Consider the following 13,946-nt stretch of genomic DNA (forward strand, 5'->3'; position numbering starts at 1 on the left):
CGTCCAATTAACTTTCCAACTGAAATCTGCCATAGAGAGAGGAGCGAGGGAGGCAGAGAGAGGATGATAGGAGCAGAGAAGGGAGAGAGAGAGAGAGCAGGGGAGCAGCGGATGGGGGGAAGAGAGCATGGGAGGGATCCGAGGACTGGGCCCAACCGGCGCCATAGCATCCTCCTTGGCGAGAAGCAACAGATATCCTTTAGAAAGGCCCATATACCGAACACATCCACATTCAAACTGAACTCAGTGACTGTACATTTTGCCACCCTTTGCAAATCACTACTACAGGTAATCTACTGGTCAGTTATGTTTTTGGCATGATCAGAGGTGAAGGCACACTTTGGGTTTTGTGTACTAAAGCTTTCAATAAAATAAGTGTTTGACAAGAATCACACACTGCAAATACAATTTTATTGCCTGGACCATGTTCTGGTGAATTTCTTTTTGAAGTGGATGTTTGTCTATAAAGAATATAAAACCCTTACTAAACACAGAACATGTGTGTACTCTTTGTCAAATGTTAAATTAAATCTATTTCTGGTATTTGCACCCTGCAAATTATACTAGTACTGGTTTTAATGTTCATCTTTGACACTGTGTTAGTTATATTGGAAATCCATGTCTGAGCAGCCAGAGTCTGTGCTCAGCTACTGTTGCTTCGATCCCACATCAGACCAAAAGGCTCAGCCATATATCCAATCACCAGTCACTCTCACTGGTCACTTCAAATAATAGTGAACAGGATTGTGTCTGTCCAAGTCTCCTCGGGTCCATACCTGCCTTTATTTAGTGTGACTGTCGGCGTAAAGTCATGCCCAAACACATAAAAGACGGTGTATAGGATTTTTAATACCAATATTATCTGTTCAATCTATTTCACATCTAAGGTAGTCCATCTTAAGATAAACTGTGTACACATATAATGTCACATGTAAAAAATAAAGGACAGTATGTCATTGTAAAATCCATTAAATCCATCTATGAGGTATACAACATTTTGAACTAAAAGACAGGCGGGCAGTCACATCCACACACTCATTATTTTGTAATCAAATACAAACACACAATCAAAAATGCACTTTGAAATACTGTACATTTGCAATGAAACAAGTGCCATTAATAAAATAGGAACAAAAAGAAATCGTTAATCCCAGTGATATGTAAATTATGGTCATAATATTGTCTGCATTTAGTATTATCCGACATATCTACCATCTTTGCATAATAATTTGGCATTTATTTAGGTATGAAGAAAGCATGGCAAGACAGTAGTGTATGGGTTAAAGATTACAATACACATAGGTATGCCTTGGCTTCACCAGCTTGATTAATGGCACTCTTGACACCATTATTGCATTAAAACACAATTAGAATGATGCTGCTCAATATATTCTGATACAATGGCATTTAATGTGAGACACATTGATTCTTTTTAGGATATTTCCGAGCCACAACGTGCAGTCATTTTTTGCACCTTCACTGTACATATTCATACATTTGTGATATAGACTGGAGGTGCAAATCAAAGCAGTTTGGCTCAGTATGATTAGTAGTCTTTGTGATGTCTGCTTACGTGTGTGCATGCATTGGATTTGGAGACCCACAGACAGACCACAGTGGGACAGCGGTCAGTCAGGGTAGATGAGGAAGCCGGAGAAAGTGCTGTACTTGTTGGTGTTGCCTCCGTGCACTTTGCCACCGTCCAGTTGGACACACACCTCGTCGCCCACGTCCAAATGCAGGATCACGCTGTTGGATGCGTAGTCGTAATTCTGATCGGCGTCCTGAGCGATGGCACTGGCTCTCACCTGGGAGCGCAGAGACAGAGAAAGAGGAGCGGTGAATTCACAATTAGATCAAGCACTTGCAAATGTCAAACACGCTTACAACACAAGCACTGATTATAATTCAGATACAATGTGCTTTGCTTTCTCCAAATCAAGGTGTCAAAATAAAACACAACTTCTTATTTAAATTTTATAGCCTCATATTTTCATATGGAAACATGCATTTTCAATGAGACATATTACACAGCAAGTATGCAACACCACGCAAACCAAAATATTCTCACAATTAGTCTTGAATCTGATCTCCTTTATGGCCATTGTTTTCAATTATTAGGAAATTATGGGTTCAAAAAAGAAATTTTAGATAGGGAATAATATTCAGTTCAAAGCGAAACACAAATTTCAGTAGATAAAAATTGCAGTAGCCCAATCGTTAGAAAGTTATAATACTAAGCAACTACACTCCTAATTGAACATCTGACATAATTAACTCTCTCAGACCAAACTCTAAATTACCATGTATTTTACTGGCTTGTCGTTATTCTACAAGTTTAAAAAAAAGAACAGCTTATTCCACATCCAACCACTGACTTAATAAGTCATTTATGTGTTTAAAATGAGATGCTCATAAGAACCGCATCAGCTTCTTGGCACCACCTCTGTCATCCATGTGTAGATGGATGAGTGTGTGACCCTTGGCCCCAGAGGTGGACTAAGAACAGAGCCACAGCTATTGATCTGCTATGGACAGGCTCAGCACAGATGGGGATATGATTAGGATGTGCAGATAAGCTCAGTCATAAGGGACAACAGGTTTATCTATGAGGAGAGCAGCTCAGGCCAGAGGAGCGGCATTACTCTCCTCCACCGGCTATTGACCTGTTGCGTATGATCCTTGGCCGAACTCAATATGCATGATATTGAGTGGCCGGGCCTAAGCCAGACACCTCCATTTGCATGCGGCGTGTGAGCTCTGCCTTATTGACCCGGGAGCAGTGGATCTTTACTTGTTTGTTAACACATTTAATTGGGTTTACTCATCGTCAACATTTAAACACACAAGCTTGCACTCAGTTACAGCTGTAAAGGAAACCCGTAGATCGAATAGTGAGAAAAGATGGTAAAAAATGTAACATATGCACAGTCACAATGCTTAAAATTATTATTATCTTTGGTTTTCCATGCTGATGACGGTATTGTAGCTCTCAGGGATCTGTATATTCATTTGGTAAATCATGTACACCAGGTTTCTTGTTCCAGCTGTGCTTAGGATCAGCAAAACTATTATTATTAATTCTATTCAGCTATCTATATAAGCTGTAGTAAACTGTGAATGTAACATTGGGAGGTCTTACACCTGAGATGTTTCTTTAACATTAGTCTGGGACCCAGTAACTTGAATTTACTCAACACTGCACGTTAATATAGGCCTTTCAAGTATGACTATGCTTCCACCCAAAGAGGTTTAAATATGAGCTAAGAAGGACAGCCTGGAGACAAGCTGGCTGAGATAAAATGAGAAGTGCATAGTAGACTGCTTCTGTGAGATGAATTGACCAAGGAAAGAAGATGTTAAAGAAGGACAAATTCTGTAATAGTTGGATGACACCATAGCTAACCACAGAGAAATGTCAACACTGAACTGGAGGTGTCCTTGCTAAGACTATGCAAAAATGCACAATATATAGTATATGCATAATTTGGAACCTTATTACAAGATGGACAAAAATAAATTAATTAAATTAGCACCAAATTTCACGCTTCTGTCAACAACTAAACATGTTCTAGCTAAGAAACCTGAAATCTGAGACCTGAAATCTGAGACCTACTACTTTAACATTTTCTTAACCAATCTTTGAAGTACAATTACTCCCCAGCCTGCCTCTTCGCTATCCTCTCAAGTTGTAAGTATCAATAATCCTGGAGTAGCTGTTGCTATTATCCGACACATGTCAGCCGTCAGTGGCCTTGTGTCTGTCTCACTGTCCATCTGTGCTAGGAGCACTCAATCTTTGTCACCATCCAGACAGGCCCCCCGCTCCACCATGACAGCCCCCGAATATGATCTGCAACTCAACTACCATCATGTCACCCCATCACAGCGGCCTTTCTCCCCAAGAGCCCGCATCCATTTGAAAACTGTCAATCGACCACAAGCAGGCCTGAATTAGTGTAATAAAAAATATCCTCCTCTCCCCACACGTGCACAGATCAATTTTGCCCTCCCTTCTTTCCGTTGTGAACAGTATGTATCCCTAATATGTCATGAATCCTGCATTGGGTTTCTTAGTGATGACAGCCAATTGTTGATGCAAGCAATAATCAAAACTCTATTTGTAATGCATTCATTTTGTGCTAAAAAAAATATAGAAAAAAGGGAAAAGGCCATAAATATGCCAAACCAATGGACTTAATCTGAAATTTCTGGTTCAGTGCAAATTGTAAGATTAAGATTACTCAAACTGAACTGAACTGAATCTACATAAAAGAAAGAATTTAGTTGCGAATCTATCAATGCTGTTTCTGTAACTTGCAATCTGTCACATCCAAAAGAATATAGATTTTCATTATTAACCATATTTGCGGAAAGCCAGATGTTTAGACTGTGTTTCTGTCTATAAACATCGTGAGACCCCCTTAAGACCCATCTCTCAAATATCTTCTGTCATCTCTAAAGGTTATATTGTTGTTCTGCTTGACATGTGTCGTGACAGCCAATATCACATTTGCATCTTTGGCTGCTTCTGACAGTGATGCTGTTATTGTGACTGTGTATTGACACTGGGCATATGTCATCCTGCTCATTATTTTGACCAAACAGTGTAACAGCAGAGAGCTCTTTTCTGTCTTGGGTATTCAACTCTCACTCCTCATATTTTTAACAAGAGAATATTTATCAGAACAACATTTTTCCCATTGTGAGAAACTGCTTTGCGATGTATAGCAGATAGAATAATTCTTTCTATCTATGAATGCAGATGGCAGACAGACAGGGATAAGGGCTCCATGGTTGGATTAGGAGGAGAAGGCGATGGATACGACAGGAGGACGCAGGCTGATCCGAGCGAACTGGCAGCACACTGCACTGATCCTGAGCCTGGCAGAGCTGTGAGGCGTGAGGCAGGGGCCCCAGGGGCTCGCCTGTGGCTGTCTATGTCTCCGCCTAGCCCTTTCATTATAGGCCTCCACTAAACGCTCCTGGGAGCTGAGGAGGAGAGGGGGGTGCAGGGGGGTGGGGGGCAGTGGCAGTGTCATTTACAACACAACCGTGGCACATAAGACAGACAAGGGGAGACTATAAGAAAAAAAAAACAAAAGCAAGGGCCAGAGGGCTAAGCAAAGAAACAGGAGGGGTGTGGAAGGAGAGAGACTGATCAAGCGAGGCTATTTTGTGAGAGCGTGGCGGGCGGGGGGTTTATAAAGTCCTGTTTTTATCTGTGCTGCTCTGTTCCACTGGTAATAAAAGTGACAGGATTCATTCACTGTGATATACTGACCTCTTAGAGCGGAGACAATAGAAAAGTAGCTGTTAAACTTACCTAGGGGACCCCGGCACACGGCACGAGGAAGGTTAGAGGAGGAGGATTGAGGAGGGCGATGTTGTGGAAATAGAATATTTATTGAATAGGTTTTCCCTTACCTCGGGGAGCCTGGGGATTACACAGCGACAAGAGAGTGTTGCATTGAGCCATACCTTAGATTGCTATTACCTGCCATTCAGGATTACAGCTCGCTCAACAACAGCCTGTCCCTGAGACCAGATGAGTTAATGAGCCCTGGTTTAACAACAACATTTCTGCTCCAGTAAATTCACAAATTTACATTTGTCATCGCTCACAAATTCTATTCGGTTTACATTATATTAGGCTACTCTGTCACTGTCTTTATTTTTGACTAGAAGTGTACGACTTTTTCTGGTCTTGGAAGACCACTGCTTTACACTTTCTATTTTGGTTCTTACATTGCATCTGAAAATGGGTAAAGTGAATGCCATGACTTGGTTTTATACAGTCCTCTTACAGCTTCCACACATCAAATCATTTCCCTCTTGAGCCTCAGTGGTACCTGTACTACAGTAACAGTTTTTATTTGATTCTTCTGCCGAATTACCTGCGGCTAAGGCCCAAACAACAGCTTCAAATGGAACTACACCTAAAATTTCTAGATGAATGATTTATTAAATTAAATTCAAATGTTATAAACCTTTGGCTACCAGCACAGGACTAATTACACTCCACCTGTAGCCTATATAAGTCAGCAATACAGAAAGTGAATACAGGTGAGGGTCATTACAGCAAGTGATGACATTTTAACAGTTCTGTGTGAAATAACGTGACCTTTAGTGAGCTATTAAAGGAGTCCATGACAGGTGAAAAACACAGGCCAGATTAAACGGGAACTCAGCCACTATCTTTTAGTCTACATTGCACTCGGTATTAAGGATATTTAATTTTGACATACAGTTGCACATAATGCATTAGACAAGTACGCCATGCAAAGTAATTAACGAGCACTGGGGGGAGAGGTTGCTTAAAAAGCCAAGCAAGACACATTACCTGTCTTCTCCAGCATAAAACACACTAGCATTAGCATAGACGGTCTTAATAACATTTGATACAAAGGTTGAATATTAAGCAGCTACAACCTATGCGCCCAAGTTAAATCAATATTACATAATTATAGAAATACAATACAAATTCATCATCATGCACCTGCAACATTAGATGATTATATATAACATGTATGTATGTATGTAACCTGATTGGACTATACACTGAAGATGTAAAACAAATATTTCATTACAGCTTGTTAATCATGTTCTCATTGCCAATTTAGAGGTAGTTAAAGGGTGCTGCCTTGTGCCTGACTGCCTGTCAGGCTGCAGTGATTGGTGAAGGTAGGATTCGGGTGCGAGCAGGTGGGTCTATAACAGAGTGTGGATTAAGTGAATGTAATGTGTATTGGTTCTATAGGAATCCCATTCTTGCCCAGCTATGATTAGCACATCCTCTAGAGAACTTGGCACCTTAATTCAAGACTTCACATGACTAAAGGAATCTGCCTTGTACTGACAATTTAGGCTGTTTAATGAAAAGCTGAACTTGTTTAAGCGGAACTATATTTCACTACTGGCTCTACTAATTGAGCAGTCAATTAATTATAATGTGGGCTATTCTATAGTCTCTTCAAGATGTGGTCAGGGAGAGTTTTATTTTTAAGCTAAAGCAGTATATAACCTAACCTCAGAAATACTAAAATAACTCATGCATATTGTTTGATATTGTTTTGAATGACCAATATAATAATAACCATAGGTTTCTCTGCATTTCTACATCTTAGTAAACATCATGTCATCTTAGTAAACATCATGTCATCTTAGTAAACATCATGCCATTCATGCATTCTAGAAACACTATTAGTACAATGTACATTTCATGCATGTATATTTAAAAAAAAAAAAGTCAGTTTGACATTTTCCACAAATTCCATAGGGCTACTAATATTCACAGCTGTGGTAAAGCCAGTTCATTTCTATGTTGAATTCACAAATTGACTGCTATAAACAGTTTATAGAGTGGTTCTGTCTTATTTTGTCTCTCCCATCCCTGATAGCCTGTCAGTGAAGTGGGTGTCCATTGGTCATCGGACCTGATCTCATTCTGGCCTTCACTGCAGCCTCCCCAAAGCCTCGTCTACCAGCCCACTGTCTCCACACCTCCATGAAGTCATCTATCTTCCTCTGCTCCACCCTTTGAACCCACTTGTCTTGTCTCTCTGCCTCTCCCACTGTCTGTACTCTCTCAGAGTGCACGTCTCACCATGTTCCTGTCATGTTTAGGCATTAGTATTGTCAGAATACATACACACTAAATGGAAAGACAAGTCTTTGCAGTATTACAATTCATTAGAACACTTAAGAGAGTAGACACCTAAGACTCTATATGTCTATGTCCCTCATAGTTATGATGCAGCACGTGATATTTAGTAAAGTGGCAAATTTCATGCATCTGCCAAATTCTAAAAGTATTTTCAGAAGTTTCTGGTCATATCCAACTTCATTTTTTTGTTTTCATTGGAATGATTTGAGGTAAGTTATATTTATGCATATAACATAACTCATTAATAATAATTCATTCAAAATTGAAATTAAATTGTAGCCATAGTTTTGTTTGTAAATGGTGAGGTTGGAAATCATGACTGTAGTTGAAAAGTTTGACAGTGCTGCTTCAAATGGCCTTGTGTAAGAGTAATCAAAAAGGAAAGGTGGATTCTCCTCAAGGCTTTGACAAAAACCTCCCAGCTCAGACAAAATATCCAATAAAGCTTTATCACCTACGGCAATGGTAAAACAGGCTGTTTAATTCTGGAGTTAGCAATCCAGCTTGTCAGACATAGTGCCCATTTAGCAGGCCCCAGCCACTCACTGGCCTCAGGCTGTGTACCCGTCTGCCTCAAGGCTTCACCAGCTCTGCTACATGATCCCACAGTCCACTGGCAATTTATTTACACTCATTTTCATCTATAACACTTGGGTTTAGGACTCTGGTTAAGTGAGAGCTCGATTTAACCAAACTGTTGAAGTGGAGCACATGACGGGTGTCAGATGGACCTGGGTGAGGTTAAATAATTGAGTTGAGTGAAAAGATAATTAATGGAGAATCAATGAACAAGCAGAATAAGGGTTAGAGGAGGGAAGCTGCTCGGCAGAGGATCTAATCTAAGATGAGTAAATTATTAAACAGTCTTAGATGGCTTGAATGACAATATGAACATTAAGCCCGCAGCCTCTCACCTCTGTGGCCTTATGCACATACAATAAAACAGCACTGAATGATACATGATTTTTAAAGATTTACCCAAGTATAGTATCTCTTACTTAGCTGTAATAAGCTGTTGTCTGTTATCTGTAGCTGGCTCTATTTGATACAGTGATGTCTGGAGGCTGAGAGGTGAGTATTTGCATTTAGCGTCCTTCATGAATGAATGAATGTGAAAAACAACTTGAAGAATGTTTCCTGAATTTGGAGATCTCTGGTGAAATGTCTGTGATTTATCCCACCTTTCCGCTCCCACCCCCCATCAGCCACAGTGTCTTTAATTAGTGTCTGGGGAATGAGGGAGTGGATGAGTGGACTGTCAATTTTACATTCATTATTTATTTAGCTGAGGTGTAAACTGACTAGTCCGCGTCCTGACAGACATTTCTGCCGTGCTCTTTTGCTCTGCTGTTTAGGCGATAATCAAGCTCTGTGTATGATACTTACTAATTAGACTGTTCCTTTCGCGGCGGCTGCTGCATTCTGCCACTTGTCATTTAACTACATTACATGTGGGAATGCAAATATCTCTGGCCTGTGATTTCAAACTATATACCATGGATTCCTCTTAATGAGGAGGAAGATTTTTCTTTCATTCTTTTCCTGTCATTTTGACACCTGCTAAGTGGAATGTGCTCTGAATTAGAAAGGTTCAATTTTGCTGAGGTGAGTGAGTCAAACATGGATGGTCACCAGTGAAGAGATGCATCGTATGTGTGTGTGTGTGCATACATACAAACAGAGCATATATTAGACTGACCTGCCCGTTCTTCTTTAGGTCGGCCCACATACTGGTGCCATCTCCGCCTCTCATAAGGACGTGGTAGGTGAAAAAGTAGATACCAGGTAGCGGACACGTGAACTTCCCAGTGCTGGGCTCATAATAGTTGCCCACATTGGTGACCACATCGTCAAACTTTAGTATTTCACTCCCTTCATGCTGTCTGCGCAGCCCTGCATAGAAGGCGATTTTAGGAGAGTAAAGAGAGGGGGAATAGCCACCTGGGCCTGGGCCTGGTGGACCTTGTGGTCCGGGTTTGCCTGGCTCTCCAGGGGGTCCTCGTGCTCCTGGGGGTCCGGGAATCCCTGGAGGCCCACGGAGACCAGACCTGATCTTCTTTCCAGAGTAATCCTGTGGCGGTGGGGATACAGCGGTCAGCTCTTGGCCCGGCTGAGCTGTGGTGTCACATACCATTTTGCAGGATTCAAGCATTTCATAATGGCTACCAGCATTTCCCACACTCCCCACTTTGGTCGTATGGACCAGCAGAGGAATGGCAACCAAAAGTACGAGAACCATGGCCACACCCACTGCAGCTCCAATCACACGTTTCCTACGGCTGAGCCGCGAAGCGGCCAGCGTCAGGAAGTCTTCTTCCCCCTTTGGTGGAATAGTGCCGGCCAGGGTGAAGTCTCTGGGAGAATTGGAACAAGACTACAGGGGTGTGAAGAATGAGAGAAAATATAAAATAAAAAAGCTCCAGATAAGCTGACGCTGTGGAGAGTCCCCTGGACTACAGACCCCAGTTGAAATCACAGTAAGATGAATGTTCTATGGACCAAGAGCAGCTTTGAAATGCCTAGGTCAAAAAGACAAAAAAGAGAAAACAAATTTAGTTTAGAGCAAGATATTATTTAAGTAGATTTAATTTGTGGCTCACCTCTTTCTGAAATCTCACTTCTGTTTCACATAAAGCATGGTGTGAAAGAGGGGCTTAAAGGGGTGCTGAAAAAGGCTGTCAAACTCATGTCAATTGTATTAATAAATCAAATTAATGTCACTATTTTTGGACCCAATTAGTATTTGTGTCTCTTCAATGAAATCCTTTTCTTCTGAGTTTTCCAGTATTCATCGTACTGGCCTTTGGGGGCACCATGATGTTTGTCACACCTGTTAATCAGCAATATTAAGAGCCCTCCTCACTTTCGTCCTGCACACCCTGTGGTCTGAGAGATCCCAGTGAATAAATGTACATCTGCAAAAGAAAAACAAAAGAGAAACCGTTCACCGGCGTTTTCATGTTTTTATGACGGTTTTACAATATTGCATGAACTAAAAGGATATTAAGGAGTTGTGAATAAAGTTAGTTAATAAGCTAATTTATTGAAATAAAGATTTTGCAAAAGTGTTTTGTCTTTAATATGAAAGTGGCCGTGCGTAATTGTTGAAATTCTTATTATTCTTTTTTCTTATCAAAGACACTGTACTTACCATTAGATTGTCTTTATTCCATGATGAAATTATGAATTTGTCGGAGCTCCAGTCCTGTTCAGTCCCTCTAAAATAATTGAATCACTTTGGAGACCCCGACGCCAAGTGCTGAGTTAGAGCCGACTGTGCGTAAGAGAGTGCCAGGAAAGTGTGGAGAGTTTCTTAATCAGTGCATCAGTGCGTAATCCCTTCTTCTCTCTCCATGGGCAAGAAAAATGTAAATATCACAATTCAGGCTTAAACAAGCCCGGTGCGACTCCAAAAGACGGTACTCCGGTCAGCTCCACCGCGTGTGAGCTGCTGTCCGCTGCCTCCCGCTCTGCTTGATGTTGGGCTGTGGGCTGCACCAGTCGACACCTGTTAGATTGATCCCTCCCTCTCAGCTCGCACGCATGTCGGGTAAGTGCTTTCACTCGCATTTAAAGTTGGCCTAATTGTGAGATGAAATGTTTTCTGTCTCAAAGCATAGCCTACATAGTAAAAGTATAACCTACCGTTCGTGTATGTCTCAGGTTGTGTCATGTTTCTACCCTCACTGAGTACCCCAGTAGGCTGTTTGCTCAAAATACGATTCAGACAGTTTACATAGCCTACAAGTGTATAACAACAATCCGTAAACTTGCAGGCCTGCGCATTGGTCCAACTGTGCGCATTAATATCTGACCGCAATATAGCAAACTAACCCTAGCATTTAGGTAGGTCTGTGGTCTAATCTCTTTCCCGGCTTCTCACTTCTGATTGGATGAAAGAAGTCAGTTTAGTTGGAAAGTCCTACTAATGAAGAGCATAGCTCTGTTGTGTTAATCAAGGTAGAGCCAAATGAGTTCTTCAGTGTAGGCCATAATATCATTTACATTTCAAGGTTAGTTCAAGAGAAACTGTTGCCTATTTATGAAACGGTCTACATGTCAAAGTAGGCTTTCAGAGAAGCATACTGTTAGTGTATATTTCTATTTGTGGTGATTTAAGAGTAACATGGACCGGTGTCATTTCTCCACTGGCCAGGCGCTAACAATACCGCTGAAGCCTCTCTCCGCTCGTTAGTCGTATTCACCTGTTACAGGCTTCAGTAATGTTTGATAAAAACTTGCAAAAGCTAGGCAGATGTTTTCATCTTGGGCTCTGGATGAAAACGCTGCCGTCAGAGGCCGTGGGTAAAGCGCCGCCTGTGTGTGATGGTGAGGGATGGGGAGGAGACACTAAACGTTCCCCAGACCATTCCCGCGCGCGCGCTGGCGGAGTGTGTGACTCGCATCCCACTGCTCTAAAGGCTCATTAGTGAGACACCCTGCTTCACACCGCAGCGCCTGTCTCTCCACGGCACCGGTGTCAAAGTCAAACTGATCAAGGACCACACGCGTAAATAAGGAGCACATCAGGCACCCATTCATTAGGAATAAGGCTATGATATCCAAACTCGAATATCAATAGGTCTATGTGAGTTTTGTGCTCATTCGATTACAGTTATTTCCCATGATATGAATTCACATGAAAACAGATGTGTGTTTTAGAAATAAGCATCCTCCTAATTTGTAGTAGACATGATTAAAACATGTAAAGTTAAAATGCGTGGAACTAAACTTATGTGGAACAATTTATTCAATTGATGAATTTGTCTTCTTTTAACTTCTCCGGCTCTCCTATAAGGTTGCCCATGCAGTATGTTGTTGTGCATTCTTGGTCATGTTATCCATTTGGTCATTTTGGCAACTTAAATAGAAGTTATTCTCAACTGATCATTATAATATTTCTGTTATTTTTTTCCCAAAGTAATATATCCTCCATGATGTGTAAGATTCCTGCTCATGTCATCTTTCCCTCTGAGGTTTGCTGTGAGGTTTGTATCAGCTGTCTGACAGGTATAATGGCTCTTATGTGAGTTTAAAGTTTAATGTTCGGGGCAGGGGGACCAAGGGGAATAGGTCTACATTCAGTATTGATGACAGCCACCCTTTTCATCAGACTGTCCCTCCTTGACCTCCCCTCTTCTCAGCAACACTCACTACTGTCCGGAAATGTAGGGATCATTCGGCTCATCCCTCCAGACATTGGTCAGTTTAACAGCAGTTTTCCAAGGACGACTGGGATTAGCTGGGAAATTGAGGCTGAGACGTAGCTTGTGATGTTCCTGGAGGGGTTATCCCGAGCAGGGTGGGCAGTGGTGTGAGGGGGGTGGGGGGGTTAAATGCTGTGTCACTGTAAGTTTGGGGGTTATAGACAGTGTGGCTTGAAGGTCCTGACTCAGAGCGGGACACATAATCATTGCCAACATTCAGAGGCGGATTGGATTTTTAAAGGCTCTTTAAATATTACTGAGGTGATTAATATTGAAATATGAGGATGTCTTGGTGCCATCACTGCCCTCCCTATTCACTTCTTCACTGATACAATTTGTATGGGTAATATAAGTTTGCCTTATTGACATTCACCCAATAAAAAGAATTGCAGTGACTAAATGTCTATGGCAGCAATATTTCCACATTAGATACACAAAAACACAACTGTAACTATTTCAGTCCAACTGAAAATTTAAGTTGAAATCATTCCTGTATCAAGGGTTTATTCACTATTATGTCCAAATCAAATTTAACACCTATGTTGTGTTTTTACGCTTGAAAACAGACAGGTGTTTAGAGTTATTATGATTACTGCTCATTCAGTTTTTGAAAAGGCCTGACATAGTTGACAGAAAGATTGGACACTACTTTTGACATTACCAGAAGGTTAAAAATTTTTAGTTTACCATAATCGTTATTTTGAATATTTTTTGTATCGCCTTTCAGAAAAACACATTCACTTTATGCTATCTATACATTTACAACAAAATTTTCCCAAAATATGAAAGGTGTTTGTAAACAAGTTGGATATAATAATATAATATTATCTTAATATATTTATTTTATGTTGTGACAGTCAAGATAGGGCCACAGTAACTTTAAGTTCAATACACAGCTTCAACAATTTGGCTTAGGTTCTAGATTAATCGACCACTAATTACTGTCTTTGTTCATTATTCAATACACAGTTCAGTTCAGACAGAGCACAGTCTATATATATATGTGCTGCTGTAGTTCTCCTCACTATCATTACCAGTGCAGAAGCCGAGACTATCACACTGTTAACCCTGTT

The 13,946-nt window shown here is 41.0% G+C and overlaps 1 protein-coding gene across 1 annotated transcript; it reads right to left on the minus strand.

The window, feature by feature from the left end:
- Nucleotides 1-958: 958 nt before the first annotated feature.
- Nucleotides 959-10,455, minus strand: c1ql4a (complement component 1, q subcomponent-like 4). Its single transcript, XM_033969607.2, has 3 exons — nucleotides 10,267-10,455; nucleotides 9,366-10,185; nucleotides 959-1,808 (listed from the first exon to the last, which is right to left on the minus strand). The coding sequence occupies exons 2-3, from the start codon at nucleotides 9,903-9,905 to the stop codon at nucleotides 1,629-1,631; spliced, it is 720 nt and encodes a 239-aa protein (XP_033825498.1). The 5' UTR covers nucleotides 9,906-10,185; nucleotides 10,267-10,455; the 3' UTR covers nucleotides 959-1,628.
- Between the last annotated feature and the right edge of the window lie 3,491 nt (nucleotides 10,456-13,946).

Source organism: Periophthalmus magnuspinnatus, chromosome 7 (assembly GCF_009829125.3).
Source record: "Periophthalmus magnuspinnatus isolate fPerMag1 chromosome 7, fPerMag1.2.pri, whole genome shotgun sequence".
NCBI lineage: Eukaryota > Metazoa > Chordata > Actinopteri > Gobiiformes > Gobiidae > Periophthalmus > Periophthalmus magnuspinnatus.

What these genes read in the sequence shown, in the direction of transcription:
- c1ql4a (XM_033969607.2), bottom strand. Translation starts at nt 9,905, where the DNA reads ATGGTTCTCGTACTTTTGGTTGCCATTCCTCTGCTGGTCCATACGACC. An exon ending in ACCTAAAGAAGAACGGGCAG is followed by an intron (nt 1,809 to 9,365) that starts GTCAGTCTAATA and finishes CTGCGCTCCCAG; the next exon opens with GTGAGAGCCAGTGCCATCGC.